Genomic DNA, 17,629 nt, shown 5'->3' on the forward strand with positions numbered 1-17,629 from the left:
GGAGATAACACGTTTTGTCATCTTCAAAAAAACTTACCTGCACACTGCAAACTGTTTAATAAATTTGAACCTTATTGCTATCATGATAGTTGCTTTTTAACTACACTGAGACTTTAGCACGTGCTGTGGAAACGGGAGCTAACCACCGCGAATAATAGAAACAAAGGCCTCTGTTTAACAGATTAGGGCAAAACCGAAAAGTTCATCTCAGAAAATTCATACTGGACAGAAGGCTCACTCTTTTGATGTTCACAAAATGTCGCCATTCTCGAAATTCTTACCTACATTAACAAACGGACCGGACGTCACCGCACGCGAGCAGCCGACAATGAATTCTATTGCGCCGCGCGAAGGTCATCAATGTCATCATCATCACCACTGAACGGGCCGCGATCTCGCGGCCGCCGGCATGTACTTGTAGCGCGGTGATAGAATCGCGGAGTGAGCCGCCCCTGCCACAGAATACATATTAGTACAAGTACCCCGGCTAAAACTCAAAATCATGTGCATGAGAACACTGTCCCATTTCAAATATTGTAAGTATTTAAACTGAACTTAAGTACCTATTTAATTTATTCGTGTGCTGGGTTATATAAGTTTTAACTATAAAAACATAAAAAAAATGTACTGGCGGGGTCACTGCCGTGCCCCCAGAGCAGCTAATTAAATACTTCAATAATAATGGCAATGCTGTTATTGATATAGGTACAGTCGCCATCAAATATATCGGAGCTGCCAAAGCATTCATAAATATCAGAACACGCATTCTTAAGTCTAGAATAGAAGCGTGTGTGTGCCGGACTATTTGTGGGAGCTTGAGTAAGGCTGCCAGAGCTCAACGAGGGTGCGGTGTGCTGGTGACGGAAGGACCTACGGAACTAAATATCTGTTCCGTGTATTGTCCTTTGAGTCGTCGGCAACCCGAACCCTCCTTGGAACTTGTGTACTTAACACAGCAAAAAGGAGTGTACAAGTTTCTAATGGGTTGACGACGCGCATGTCACAGTACTTGAGGTTGCAGGCGTCCATAGGTTACGGTGACCGCTTTTTATCAGGCGGACCTTAGGTATGCTTATTTGCCACCGATGTAGTATTAAAAAAAAGCTTTGGTAGCTCAGATATATTTGATGGCAACTGCACCTACATAGCACATCCACTAACTAAATTTATCGGAATCGATTGAAAGCTAATTTCTTGTTCGGAAGGCGTACTGAAGACCAGCCGCAGTGTATGCCATTAAACCTTGATAACCGCACTGACACGTCTGTCTGTCTGCCTATATCTAGAGCTACTTCACTCAACAACGACTTTTTTATGCACTTACATTTCACTTCGAATTATAATTATTTAATAGATAAGCAACCTAATTTAAAAATTGTTATGTACCACAGATTTAATGCGAAAAGCTCAGATGTATACAAAATTATTTAACATTTTTTATGGGATAGGAGGCAAACGAGCAGACATGTCGCCTGATGGTAAGCGATTACTGCCGCACATGGAAACCCGAAACACCAGAATAAAATCTCACACCTTAAGTCTCAAGGGCGAATCCAGGGGAACCATGGGGCTCATGGCCCAAGATGTAGCGCTTAGAATTTGGCCATGCGTATGCGACTACAAAGCTGGATCCGCTCTTGATGAGTCCCTCATATATTTCGCTTACTTGTCTGTCTTGTTACTTGTGGCTCTCTATAAATAACATCATCTAATTTAAAATTACCGAATATTACGACTAAATTACCGAATATGACGAGTCCAATTATAACAATAAGTATTAGCGTGTATACTATCAAATGCCCTTTAAATCCTTTATAAAGACTAATGATCAACAGTATCGATCGAGATAAGCTCGTAATTGATCGGACTACATTTATTTAACAACAATCATGGGCCGGAGAAATGCGCGGCGAAGCGCAGACGGCAGTCTCGACCCGACAGCACGCCGCGCCGCTCGCCCTTGCAGGGAGAGCATGCTTCACGAGTTTCACAAATAATTCACGAGTTTCACAAACTGTATAATGAAAGGGAAGAAAACAGTGAAGATGCCGGAGGAAATAGAGCCCGTGTCGAGGATCGTGTACCGCGAAGTCACGCCGGAACGTAAGTTTTAGTACTTTTCGTTGACAAATTAGATCAGTTGTTTCTTACATCGGTTACTTTCACTCTTAATTGGGAGGAAATAATTCGACAAAAACATAAAGTTCTACTTTTGTGATTTTTTTCATATTTTTTAAACATATGGTTCAAAAGTTAGAGGGGGGGGGACGCACTTTTTTTTCCTTTAGGAGCGATTATTTCCGAAAATATTAATATTATCAAAAAACGATATTAGTAAACTCTTGTTCATTTTTAAATACCTATCCAACAATATATCACACGTTGGGGTTGAAATGAAAAAAAATATCAGCCCCCACTTTACATGTAGGGGGGGTACCCTAAGAAAACATTTTTTTCCATTTTTTATTTTTGCAGTTTGTTGGCATGATTGATATACATATTGGTACCAAATTTCAGCTTTCTAGTGCTTACGGTTACTGAGATTATCCGCGGACGGACGGACGGACGGACGGACAGACAGACATGGCGAAACTATAAGGGTTCCTAGTTGACTACGGAACCCTAAAAATGACCGCATAGGATCTGTTGAATTCATCGATTTTTTTTAATAAGCTTGGGTTTTTTTGTGGCTACCGACTTTCTGTGCAGTTTAATTTCCGGGCTTATTTGTTATTGAATTATGAAACTTTACTCCGAGTTTTTTTTTTTTTGTAGGGTATGATGACAACGCAGAAACATTAAGTTTTTACGTTTTATTTATACACCGGTCAAATCTTACATGAAAATCGGCTAAAAAAACAAAGTGTGATGTAAAGCTGGATTTTTGGTATGTTATTTGGAGTCCTTGAGGGAATGTAAGACTATATTTTGCAAGCAAAAAAAAAGTGTGCTAACTTCGTAATTTAAAAAAAAAAGTAAAAATATCGGACTTTTTTTGGTTTTTATTTTTTTATTAAAAAACTGTGCGTTTTTGGTCAAAAGTTGCTTTGTAATGTTGAAAGCGCATTAAATTTCAAACAGTTTGACATATTTTATATCAATGTCCGTCAAATAGTTTTCGAGATATGAAGCGTCAAAAAAGGTTAATTTTTGACACATTTATAAAATGTAGCGTTTTGCCAATATTTTTAGACAAATATCTGCAAAATACTACATGATATGATATATATTGCAATATAACATTGTATAAAATTTATTTTGCTTTAGTTTTAGTGCAAATAAAGGTCAGTAAGACGAATAGTTACTTTGGTAAACAAAAAAAATCTATAAATAGAGAAGCCAAGAGTCTGGTAGATTGGTTAAGGTAAAATAGTTTACGCTAAAAGTTTTAGGTTGAAAGTGATATCTATTCGATCTCACTTTCTTTGATATACGTTTATCTGAAAAAATTGTCTAAGCTAACTTTGCATCGATTTGACTATTACTAATGAAGAAATAAAATACAGTAAAATTTTGAAGTTTAGTAAATTAGAAAAATAAAACAGAATTAGTTACATTTTACTTTTTCCTTTTTGAGGGTCCTGGTCCTACATCTTGATGGCACAACTCCTGTAGTGATAGAAAGTCCACTTGAGTTGTATTTGACCACCAATTGCTGTGGAATAAACTACGGGAACGGAAAGCGCCCACGCCAATTATTAAGATACTGGAGAAGTGGTATTCCCAGCAGAAGAACGTAGTAAGATGGAAGTCAACTCTGTCCACAGCCAGCGGGCTAAACTGTGGCGTGAGACAAGGAGGCAGTATGTCTCCGGCTCTCTTCAGCGTGTACATGGATGGGCTGTCGCAGGCTTTGACCAGTACCGAGGTTGGCTGCTCCATCAATGGGCAAATGATAAATCACATCGCATATGCAGACGATATGGTCCTACTAGCACCATCTGTGGGAGCTATGCGTAAGTTACTTGCAGAATGCGAGAGATACGCCAGCCAGCATAACATGAGATACAATCCGGACAAGTCTGAATTTATGCTCATGGAGGCAGCACATATGCCCACACATGTACCACCTCTTTTGCTTGATGGAGTTCAATTGCGGAGAGTACACGAAGTCAAATATCTTGGCCACATCTTGTTGTCCAGTTTAAAAGACCAGGAGGACATAGAAAGGCAGAGGCGAGCCACCGCAGTAAGGGCAAACATGTTGGCTAGAAGATTCGCCAAATGTAGTGACAGCGTAAAAAGACAGCTGTTCCTCAGTTTTTTTACAAGCGTGTATAATGTCGAGTTATGGTCCGACTACACCTGCGCGGCGGTGAGAGACCTGCGCGTGCAATACAACACATACTATGTACTGCTATTTCGTTAAACGGAGAATACTATTATTCAGGCACGTCCACGACAACGCTCGTGAGATTGCATCGATGTTATTGACCCTCAGTGATATGCTTTAAAAACCAGTCCATACAAGAACAATTTCGGAACAATCTGATTCAATTAATAAGGGTTTTCTACTCGTAAATATTTTTTTCCGCCAAGCGGCGATCCTGAGGTCTTTCTGACCGTAAACTTAACTTACTAAATAAATGTTGATTTGATATACGCAAATATGTGTCTGAGTAATACTTGAACAGCCCCCAAATAATAATAATTCGTTCTCCGCTACGCCTCCTGTAAATATATGTAAACTATCCCATTTGGCCATTACCATCCACCGATTATTTCTGATCCAGTTATACTAGACTTATGATATAATCCTATTTTATTAAATAACTCGCACTCTTTTGATCTTAAATGAAAGCTAGTGAAATGTTCTACATTTTTATTTTACAATTTATGTAATAGCCTGAGTTGTTTTGCTGATATCTGTCTTAAAATATTAGCAAAACGAATATTTTCATAGAAAGGGGAAAAATGCTCTTTTTTTGACGCTTCATATCTCAAAAAATATTTGACGGACATTGATAAAAAAGATGTCAAACTGTTTGTAATTTAATGCGCTTTCAACATTACACAGCAACTTTTGACCAAAAATGCATAGTTTTTTAATAAAACGGCAAAAACCAAAAAAAGACTGATTTTTTTACTTTTTTTTTTAAGTTACGAAGTTAGCACACCATTTTTTTGCTTGCAAAATATAGTCCTACATTCCCTCAAGGACCCCAAATAACATACCAAAAATGCAGCTTTACATCACACTTTGTTTTTTTATTTCTCTTTTTGACCAGTGCTGACAACTTATTTTATAATAACTTGATAAACTGTAATGATGATCAGACTTGTAAACAAACAAATTCCTTTACGGTGTAAAACCATACTTTACTTACTGTTTTTCTCTTTCTACAAAACCAACTGTAAAGAAGTGTTAGTCATATACGATTTCAAATTCCTGAAAAACATTTTCAGTATAATAACTAAAATACATCATAAAGTTCTAACAGGCCGCAAATGGTTCATTCATCCATCGATCGAAATGCACAACCAAGATAAAATCGATTCTCATATTCATCTAATAGCACAGAATATATAATAGTACAAGTACAGAAGGCCCACTGCTTTGATGTTCACGAAATGCCGCCTTTTAAATGCCTACAACATTCTAACAAAGAAACCCGCACGTGCGCAGCGTCGGACGATAGGGTTGCCTGTGGACTAAAACGAATTAATACTCAGATGAAATGTTATGCTATTATATTCCAGTCTTGGGTACTTTCTAGGTATATATACAGTATTTATATATTTTTGTTTAAGTCCCAACATCACAAACCTTATTGAACTTTTCCGTGGGACTTAATCACTAGTAGATCTGTGTAAGATTGTCCTATTTTATTCATCATGTCTATTTAACTAAGCACCATTAGCCATTCACACGCGGACATCGCATATAAAACTTAAAAAAAACTCTAGACGTAAAGTAACAATAGAAAGTGCGAACGTGCGTTCCGTGAGAACGCGCGCCACCCCTGATTAGGCCGCGAACTCGCGGCCGCCAGCATGTACTTGTAGCGCGGCGATAGAATCGCGGAGTGAGCCGCCCCTGCTAATAGTGTAAAGCAGATCTATAGAAAGTGCTAGCTAAGTTTTCCCTCGCCCAGATACCCCACGAGACCTGAAAGTAACTTAAGTGTGTTACTGCCACTTTCAATTCCATTTTTTCGTCAAAAAGTCGGATATAGTTGACATTTTCTGAGGTGACCTCTTATTACTACGAGAGCTCATAGTCCTAAACGGTGAGCATAAAAAATACTAGTAGTAAAAGTTTCAGGTTTTTAAAGAAACAACTTAAAAGTTATTTCTCTGTGACCACTGTATTTCATTCAAATCGCTAACCGTGAGATGATTTTATATATGATTGGGAGGAAGTGGGCAATTGATCACAATATTTCGTAGTTTATTATATTATCGATGTTCTCACCATTTGGGGCATAAGTTTGTGAAACAAAGAATTCTGAAATTATTTATCGTACATACATAAATGCAGTAACAGCTAAGTACTAAAAAAATATAATGACCAAAATTATAAATTTAATATTTAATCTAGGTTCGTCTCCATATTTCAATTAGTCCACTATTTCATACACAATGACGAAGTTTACAATTTACGCCACAAATTAATGACCATATAAAAAAATATACTACGTTTCGTTTTAATTTCAGGAAATAAATGTTAATTACAGTTCTTATGTAGACTATTCATATAGTTTTGCTAACCATTAAAACTTCACAATTTAATGGCATTTTAATATAGGATGGAATTTATCGTTCGGGCAACATATGTATAGATGGACAATAACCATATTAAAATTACGTATCCTCCATTATTAAATATTCTCTCCATTCTTCTATGCAAATAAACATCGTGAAATCATGGCTAAACTTATTAGATCAATGTACAATTTCGTGCGTTAACTTGTGGTAATGTATGTAAATACAGCGACCACTGTGACCCTTCGCGAGGGGTCACAAGACACTAGGCATTAAACCACATGAATATACGTGTCATGCGCACGTAAGCGCTCCAAATTCGTTTATTATTTAGATAGCGTTTTTTGCATTTGTGTCTTGTACTTAGTCTTATACTTGTGTCTTGCTTGTATCTTGTACTTGTTATATTTTTGTAGAGTTATAAATAAATCAGTTGCCAAGAGATAATGTAGTTGCTGCATCGATTAAAAACAAGCTTATAAAATAATACGATATTCCATTATGTTGTGTTACTGATACTGATATCCCATTCAACTTCTCTATTAAATTATCATCATTCAACTTCCATAACTACATCTCTTCTGTCAGTTCTGTCCCAAGCAATTTGTAATTTTAATCTCATTCGTAATAAATGTACTTAATATTAAAAAGGTTCTGTCATTTCAGCGACCAGACGACCGGTCTGGCTCAGTCGGTAGTGACCCTGCCTGATGAGCCGCGGTCCTGGGTTCGAATCCCGGTAAGGGCATTTATTTGTGTGATGAGCACAAATATTTGTTCCTGAGTCATGGATGTTTTCTATGTATATAAGTATGTATTTATCTATTTAAGTATGTATATCGTCGCTTAGCACCCATAGTACAAGCTTTGCTTAGTTTGGGGTTAAGTTGATCTGTGTAAGGTGTCCCCCAATATTTATTTATTTATTTATTTTATTTATTTAGTTGCATGTACTTACCTAAAAACAATAAAAACACAAAGTAATTTGGTTGCCATCTTTTTGTTAAAAGTTCCTGAGATCGCTTTCTAACTTAAGCAATAAGAATTTAATAGGTAAATAAGTCAAATATTAGAAATACATACCGTATACCGTACTTACTATCTAGATCGGATATGTCAGTGACAGAAGTAATACATTTGTTTGAAGTAACATCGCTTTTGACTGAGAAATCGGTGTTATAACGGAGGCACGTCTTATTACCATTTTAGAATCATCATTCGAATACGGCCGATAGGAAGGTACTACGGTACTGTAAGGATTCTAGACACTTTGTTTTTGTACATATACAATATGCATACAATATTGCTTTTCCGATATTGCAAATACATACAATGATTCAACCGTTTTATTAACTCGTTGGAGCTCACGCGATTGTTCTGTGATTTTCCGACATTTTCTAACGTGATATGAAACAATGAAGAACATTATGGTGAAACTATTTCGTAAATAGGTAATGAAAAGTGTTATGAGTATCACGTCAAACAAGTCAAACAACAGTCATATTAAAAATAAGTATTACCTAAACCGATTTTTTGCCCTACAACATTATTTTCTTCCCTACTGAAATTAAAATAAAATTCTGACAAGTTCCTCAATTTATAAAATGTTTTAAACAAATGCATTAAGAAATTGAGGAAGACTGAGATCATACTCAAGTTTCATTGCATCACTACGGGCCAGTACTACATAACATAACACCATCGTCTCGACACTTGAGAACTTCCTTTTATAAGATTTATAAGTATTTCGCACTGGCCTAAGCTAGCCTCAAAATAGGGATGAAGTACTTTATTTCTTCGTTTTTAAATTGACCTATTATTAATATCGGTAATTGAATGTTCAAAGTATAGTTTACCTTAGATCAATGCACCCAAAATACATTGTAGGTTATTTTTTAATTATTATTCTGATGCTCAGATGTTTAAAATGCGAAAATAACATTTGAAGTTTACTGAACACCGCTATAGCAAAATAAGTATCTGTAATCGTTCCAATTTTTCCTGCACGTTCAAGCAACAACAATGGGTAACTAAGGGCATTCAGTGCACAATTGACAATTACTTGAAGTACATAAATATGATGAAATGTATTAGCGTGATCTACACCATTACTGATCACTTTCGCAACTTGAACTCAACAATGTAAACAAGGACTTAATAGATAATCAGATAATTTACTTACCACTGGTAATCTCACTTGTATCGGATTTTTAAATGAGGAAGTATTATTACTGAAGGTTAACGACGTTGAAGCGAAACAACTAAAAATCCCACAGTATTCATCATCAGTAAAAAGTAGGACAAATATTTAATATAAATATTAAATAAAATCTCTATGTACCCACTTAGAAATAGAACTCTACTGTCAATTTTATGTTCAGATTATTGCACTTTTATGTTATATAAAATATGTAATCGTTAAAATCAATTATTTGTATAAGTACTCACTTAAGTGAATTGTAAATTTCTTCAAGATTCTTTACACCTAATATAAAAATTTTATCTTAAAAAGTATTGCAAGCAGAATTTATTCATTTTCCATCTGTGCTCTAAACCAGCTGGCCATCCGATCGAGATTTGCGGTTTATTTCTAGCCATGTTAGCTTTTCCGATCTAATAATATTTTTACAGTCTGTCATTAAATCGATTGGAGAAGAATCCACCTTAGTAATTGTACAGTAAGCGATTCTTGTCTAGTATTCCCGAAAGTTGATTACAAAGCAAATCCTTCAAATAATCCCAGAGGAATGATAAGGATGATCAGACTACTTTTGTTAGTTTTTTGTTTGTTCTCATTTACTTAAAATTACCTGAAATAACTATAGTTACATAAGTTTTTACTTAAGTCATTAATGTTATTCCCTAAGCCCTAGCTTTTTCCTTTTCTTTATGTGTATAGTTATATACTCGTACCTATCTATATTATGCTGTATGTCACATAATGTTTACTATTCTGTTACTTGCCAAACAATAACATAATTGTTTAAATATAACATTAGTTAATGCGTATAATTTTAGACGTAGGTAAACTCAATGTATCAATGTATGTCTCGGTGAGAACTGATGTGGAGGTAAATGCATGTTTACCATATAATTTAGTTTTTATACAAAAGTATGTACATTTAACTCTGTTTGTTCTCCTAATAAATAAAATAAAAAAATAAATTATTTTCGTAGATATTTACGAAAACTATGCCATACCTAACTAAGTAACTACAGTTTATTTAACAGATTATTCCAATAGCCAAATTTCAGGATATTTAGGCCCACTTGCACCAACCACTTACCTCAGGGTTAGTGGGCTGTCAACTGTCAAATTCCATATAAAATGGTGGGTTAACCTCGGGTTAACCCTCATTTTTCGGTGGTGCAAGTGGCCCTTAAAGGTATAATACACATTCAACCTGTATTCCTTGTTTAAGAGCATATACTTTATGTAATTGATATGTACATATCTATATTAATGTTTTTAATATAAAGCTCCATGTACTTATAAACATTACTCGTACTAGTAGAGCGGCGAGAGGGTCTCGGAAAAAGTTGATGTGACTGGTGAGTATACTGCTGACAAGTGGTATCGTTGTGATCGGTAGACTTTACTGAGTACGAAATAATGACTTGTCGCATTCTCAGACTGTGGGGGGGTTAACTATGACGTCACAAAGATCGCGGTCCCGGGTTTCAATTTTTTGCCAATTTGTCTAGAACCCCTTATCCAATTTTGAAAAATGAGGTGTCGATTGAAAGCGTATAACATGCTGATTTAGATTTCTTATAAGTGAAAAGTATAGTTTTGTTAGTTATTTTTTAATTAACAATAATTCAAAAAATACTTTTTTTTTACTCTCTTTTTTGATTTTTGTGACTCAAAAAGGCAATGAAAACGGCCACTTAGCTAAAAAATATGTTACATAAATCATTTAGCTACATTATAAAGCTATCTGTTGCTTTTTAAATTTCTACGATCGGCAATATATATAATATAATAAATAAGCAAACTACAAGAACATACCTGTAGGCGGGGAGTACCGCTTGGCACGCGTTCCCATACATTCGGCGTCTACCAAATTACACCTCGCGCAAAATTCGTTTCAAGCAGATATACCTCTAATCTTATTCATCGTAACCTATCAATATTGGTATCATTTGAAAGTACAATTAAAGTACTTTAAGAAATAATGTCAATCATTTTCTTATAATCAATAATAAAATGATTAAAGCCAGTCTGCGGTGGTTACAAAGGAAAAAAGTGGGTATGCAATTTGACTGGTTTCCTAGGTTTGATACCCTAGACGAGTTTAAAAGGGGAGGTAAAGGTGACATATGGGTTGTTCTCTGGCCTAAAAGCTACATAGAGGGTCAGGGGAAAAAAACTATGGTTTAAGTTTAGTTTTAAGTTATTTTTTCTTTTATTTGTTGATTTTATTGTTTAATTTTTTTGTAATTTTATCAAGGATACACGTTGGTTTTTTTTGCTGAAAATTCCCTTTTTTATGAGAAATGTGATGAATTTCATGGCATTTTCCGATAGAGACTAAAATTAACTTTCAAATAAGGCCACATAGTCATACTTTTCCTTATATAATATTAAGGGTAATACCAAGTAATACCGTTTGAACTCAAACGACTTAGAGGTGCGGTTTTTTGACCCAGTAGGTATTAAAAAATAATCGTAAAATCAAAACGATTGGACTTCGGTCATTATACACATTAAATCACTAAAATGAAGTTACCTATAATGTTTTAGTAATTATAATCATTACTTTTAGCCATTTTTCTCAAAACATAATTATTCAACAGAAGTCAAGATAACATTAAGAGCATATTTATTATTAATAATGCGTTATAAATATGAAATAGTTGTTGGGGTACACTTGTTAAGTACATGCAGCTCCTGCAAATACACTCAGTGTCAAAAAAATCACACATCTCAATCGTTTGCGTTGAAGCAGTATTGACCCACATATTAGAGAGCAGGGCACGCAGGCCGCCTCGGAAGACTATGTGTGGCACTGCGGAACCAGTGAAGTCAGGTCTACTCCGCCGGGGCTATTACCCTTAATATTATATAAGTAAAAGTATGACTATGTGGCCTTATTTGAAAGTTAATTTTAGTCTCTATCGGAAAATGCCATGAAATTCATCACATTTCTCATAAAAAATAACTTAAAACTAAACTTAAACCCTAGTTTTTCCTCCCCTGGCCCTCTGTGTAGCTTTCAGGCCAGAGAACAACCCATATGTCACCTTTACCTCCCCTTTTAAACTCGTCTAGGGCATCAAACCTAGGGAACAACCAGTCAAATTGCATACCCACTTTTTTCCTTTGTAACCACCGTAGACTGGCGATTATTGATTTTAAGAAAATGGTTGACATTGTTTCTTAAAGGACTTTAATTGTACTTTCAAATGATACCAATATTGATAGGTTACGATGAATAAGATTAGAGGTATATCTGCTTGAAACGAATTTTGCGCGAGGTGTAATTTGGTAGACGCGGAATGTATGGGAACGCGTGTCAAGCGGTACTCCCCGCCTACAGGTATGTTCTTGTAGTTTGCTTATTTATTATCCGATCGTAGAAATTTAAAAAGCAACAGATAGCTTAATAATGTAGCTAAATGATTTATATAACATATTTTTTAGCTAAGTGGCCGTTTTCATTGCCTTTTTGAGTCACAAAAATCAAAAAAGAGACTTAAAAAAAAGTATTTTTTTCATAATTGTTAATTAAAAAATAACTAACAAAACTATACTTTTCACATATAAGAAATCTTAATCAGCATGTTATACGCTTTCAATCGACATCTCATTTTCCAAAATTGGATAAGGGGTTCTAGACAAATTGGCAAAAAATTTAAACCCGGGACCGCGATCTTTATGACGTCATAGTTAACCCTCCCACAGTCTGAGAATGCGACAAGTCATTATTTCGTACTCCGTAAAGTCTACCGATTACAACGATACCACTTGTCAGCAGTATACTCTCCAGTCACATCAACTTCAAAACTAGACGACTTTTTTCAATTCCGCCGCCTTACTATACATAAATCAGTTCAAATCAAACATTGTCGTTATGTTTACATTAAAAATAGGTCAAACGATGATAAAGACCCGTAACGACGGCGGCGATGGGCCGCGGGATCAACAGTCCACTGGAGCACTTTATCACCTTTTTGTTTATTTATTTTCTCGGTTTGCGCGTAATTTTCATAACTACCTATTATACAATAACAATGATGTTTACACGTATAAAATAACGCATAGGTACAGATTTGCCTTCTTATTGTTAAGGAAACGTACGAACGTGTCATGCTATTTCAGTCAGTACAAGATGTACTGACACTGCTGACATTGACTGAACTAGCACGACAAATACGAACTTGAAAAATACGAAGGAAACCCTTTTCGCACTATATCTGTAAACGTATAGGTACTCTCATAATAGCGGGAAGCAAAAATAGGTATCTTATAAGAAATTGCACAGTATCTTTCCAAGTGTCAAGGAGAAATTTATTTAGAAAGTGGTAATAAGGCCGTGCACATAGTTAACCGCGAGGTGATAGTGCAAGGTAAACCCTTATAAGGCTGACCCGTCATGTACGAACTGATTTTGAAGAAAATAAGAAATGAATCGGAAACTTGATGAAGCGTCGAGGTGAGCCGCAGGGACGTCCAGTTATTTGCATTTTGACTCATGCTGCATTACTGCAGTGGGTGACGAATGCTTATTACAAGTACCATAAGTAGCGTTACTTATAGTGCTTGGATACGTATTTGTAGACCTCATATGCGTAGGTATATGAAGTGTGTTTTTTATTGTTTTATAACCTTTGTCTACACGAGGTATCCAAGCTTGTGATAATTAATACCTAAACATTTGTATTTTATTGCATATTAACTCGAATATAAATTATATCGCAATTGATTAATATGTACTTGAGAGCTTTAATGGGTACTTAGGTAAGGTTTTTTATGATTAGTTGATTACTGACCAAATTATACGGAAATACGATTTGTCATGGTGTTTGCAGGACTTATTAGTTTACAACTTATACATATGTAACTATATGGATACAATATTTATGGCCGAAACACTATATAAAATACAATATTTATGACCGAAATTATGTGTTCAAATACTCGCCTATTTTTACTTTTTTGTGGGGCTTAGTATACCTACACTTTTCACGCAAGATTCCGCTTTCGGCGCGGTCTAATAATAGCTCAAGATACTATGAATATGGATCAAAGTACCTAAGTGTCAGAAGTGGCATCTTAGTTTGAAGAAACTTCATTTCTGACCTTCGAATTCATATCCAGAGCTAATACTTTATGTGCTTTTATGAACATTATATTACCAATAGTGTCGCATAACGTAGCATCAGAGCAATGTTAGTAGGTGATAAGTCGACAACAGCGTTCATTAGTCCGGGTCCGGGAGCTCTTGAGTCTCGACTCTCGACTGCACTCGCTGCAAGTGTCGTAGCGGTGGCGACGGTCGCTTGCGTCCGCACTCCGCAGCGACAGTGACTTTGGCACCAACGTACTGAAGACATGTCATTGTGAGGGCATCTCATATTTATCGTAGCTGCTATCAAAAAAAATAAAGGATTAGGACTTTTGTCTTAGTTGCAATTGAAAGATAAGATTTAAACAAGTTATTCAGCATTATAATAAATAAACAAAGTAAATTGGGTGTACGTTTTATTTGCACTCCATAACAATGTTTTTAGCACATTTTATTTCTACGTAGTATCATTTAACAAAGAGGCCTACTGATGGTTCCTTTAGGATCTTTGATTTAACCAAATTTTTAGAAGTTCTAGACGACTGGTACACTACAACCCTGGTAGGGTTGTCAAAATGTGTCTATGACTTTTTTACCGATTTTCAAAGAAAGTGATGCTTGGCACCGACTTCAAAGTTGTCAGTTGTTAGCCCATATTTTTTTTCATCCTTTTTTAAGACAGTTTTCTAATCTTTAATATCATTTAGATTATTCTTATTTTCTCCCCTTGTGTTCATTTTTTTAAATATACGCGGAAAATTAAAATATACGCGGCAAGACTTCTCGCATCGCATCGGCGCCAAGTGGCAGTGAAGTCAATGGGGTCACGTCTTCGTCTCGGCGGCCGTGACATATCTCCCGGCCACTATCAGCCACTGATCTCTTTACGTTGTTTTTATCGAGCACGTTATTTCAGATTATATCGAACGTGTGGATATATAGTGATAAGAAACTTCGGATAGAGATTTATATATATTTGGTCATTGTTCCTTATATACCGACCTATTTTTTTTTGTTCTATCTATTCGATAAAAAATAAAATATAAAAAAGACCAACAATTTGAATGAGATAAAAATAGAGAGCTAGATTACAATAAATCCAAATTAATTCCGTTTTAACTGTTCAAATTGGAATTTAAATAGGTACTTTTAAGTGAACATTATTATCGAATTCTAAATAAGTAATATTATACTTAGGTAATTCATTTTTAATGGATACACATTAATTATCTGCCTACGCACATCAATCACGTGCGATGCACATATTCTAACAGCTTTAATGAGAAAAACTGCACAACCGCCAAAAGTCGCCAGTTGCTGTCTTGCCATCAACAAGAAAATATCTTAGGCGATATTCAAAAACCAAGATTTGACACCACTAAGTACTCTACGACAAGCAACCAAAATAATTTTCCCCTCACTATGGCGAGGAAACTACATCGCAAAAAATGCGTTTATCACTGCTTCCAGTAGTTCTATAGGTGGTAAATCATCTTTATTACTAGATTCACCTACTTTTATCAATTTTAAAGCAGTTAATTTGACTTTATTCAAGGTCAAATTACTTTACCCACTAGTGGATAAAATGCGTTTTTACCCGCTGGTATTAAAGGACAAAACACGTGTTTCTGAGCTAGTGAGGGGAAAAATAATGTATAAATAAAAAATTATATATTAAGGTAGGTCAAAGAGTACCTTGACTGGAGCCACAGTGTAGGCCCAGTATAATAATGAGTACTATCGTACAGTATGGCCACTTCCGCTCCCCGCTGAAAGTGCCACCCACCCCCTCTCGGTTACCTCACAGTTACCGCTTGTCAAAAGCACGAACAGTCGACCTGTCATATTTCACTCATACAAGCAAAGTACGCGTTCACCTACACGAACTTAGACTGTGTGCTAGGAACGCGCCTCTTTCATATATTTGGTCGCCAGTGTCCGAGGTGTGGTGTAGGTCTGAGGTTTGACTCAGGTAATTTTATTTTTGTTTGTGCGGAATCCGGATATTCTCACAATTCTGAACCGAAATTCGTAAAAATTTGTGAGAGATCCTATAATTTTTTAATGCAGAAATTGGCATTAAAATAATTTAATTATAATTTAAATATGAAAACTGCATATTTGTAAAGGTTCCCATTAACAAAGCGTGCACGCCCCCGCGGCTTGCGACACGCTTATCTTTGTTCCGCCCTCATTTATTTTATTTATCTACTGTCGCAGACATGTATACAAATCAGTACTGGCATTTGCTTGTATATACTTTACATTGGATTTTGTACTTCCTCCGGATTCCTGCAGGACTTTATGTACAATTTCGATGTAAAGACCCACCATTATATTTTGACACAATCTTCGTGAAAAGAAAGGCGAAAAATATCCTTTCTACGAAAACATTAAATTAAGCGATAGAGATGATAGGAATAATCAATTAATCACATCATAGGTACTTCTCATGGTTTCTAATAACTACGTATTTACCTATATGCAGTACCTGCGTGCAGCAAATATAGATCAAAATTTACTAAAGATTGACAATAAAACAATAGAAAGCATGTGTGGATACGTGACTAACAGATGTCACTTTGTATTTATTTATCAACGACTGTTGTTGATCGCCGAAAGTTTGAATAATTTTACTTTACAATAACGTAATTACTTGCGTCATATATCGTGACGTTCATCATTCCGATTCCGGTCACTTTCAATCAAATCGTCGGGAACGCGTTCCTTGGCTAAAGAGTCCTCGTGGTTTTATTGCAATACGAACAGTTTTCATCAGGAATTGCTTCCGAAATTCATCTCTATAGCAGATGAATAATAAGGGCCTTTATGAGTGGATTATCACATTTGAAACATTGAAATAAAAGCATTTGTTGATGTTGCCACGTGTCGCGGTGCATCAACCCGCGCTGGCGACCGCCCAACATGTGCTCGCGGTGATGCGACCAATAACCGATGTGTGTAATATGATGTGATGACCCCATTGCTTTCTATATGTAACTGTGCCACTTGATTAGTAAAAGGGGCGTTCTTGTGATATCAAGTAGCATTAATCTAGTTTCATATGGATCGATTGTTGCGAAGGTTGCAACCCACCATGTATAAAATAAACTAACCTCGAATCGATTTCTCTCACTTTGAAGAAAATTTGTAAGATAGAAAGGGTTTTTATATTTATTTTTAAAGTAAGTCTACTTTGTGAACCTTGTTTTGATATCCCATATCTTGCCTAGTATGTATGTATGTAAACACTTTATTGTACATACAAAGGCGAACTTATCCCTATAATCTACTATCCCTAGTATCTGTAATCCTTAAAAAATCGGTTACTACAGCTGAATAAAAAGTGGGGAAACTAGTTAAACACTATTTTTTCACATGTTCCATCTTAGTTATTATTTTTTAAGATACACCGACCATACGAGTGTCTATTGTCGTGAATTACATTTGCCGCACAGCCTAGCATCCTATTTAATATTAAATGGAAATTGTGGTACATTATACAGTGCTGTGTGCGTCAGACTCCGTATAAACAGGGATCTCTGCAAACACACTTTACATGAAGATGAATATTCCTACAATTACATCATTTTACCAAGTGAAGTGTAGTACCTAAGAAGAAAATTCGCTTT

The 17,629-nt window shown here is 35.7% G+C and overlaps 1 protein-coding gene across 2 annotated transcripts in view; it reads left to right on the top strand.

Moving 5' to 3' along the window:
* The first annotated feature begins 1,927 nt into the window (after positions 1 to 1,927).
* Positions 1,928 to 17,629, top strand: part of LOC125227402 (alpha-tocopherol transfer protein) — a 35,023-nt gene continuing 19,321 nt past the window's right edge. For both annotated transcript variants that reach the window (XM_048131712.1, XM_048131715.1), the window contains exon 1: positions 1,928 to 2,103. In XM_048131712.1, the coding sequence (XP_047987669.1) occupies positions 2,022 to 2,103 (82 nt within the window). In that variant the 5' untranslated portion in view covers positions 1,928 to 2,021. The remainder of the gene's footprint in view (positions 2,104 to 17,629) is intronic.

This window comes from Leguminivora glycinivorella, chromosome 6, assembly GCF_023078275.1.
Source record: "Leguminivora glycinivorella isolate SPB_JAAS2020 chromosome 6, LegGlyc_1.1, whole genome shotgun sequence".
Classification (NCBI taxonomy): domain Eukaryota; kingdom Metazoa; phylum Arthropoda; class Insecta; order Lepidoptera; family Tortricidae; genus Leguminivora; species Leguminivora glycinivorella.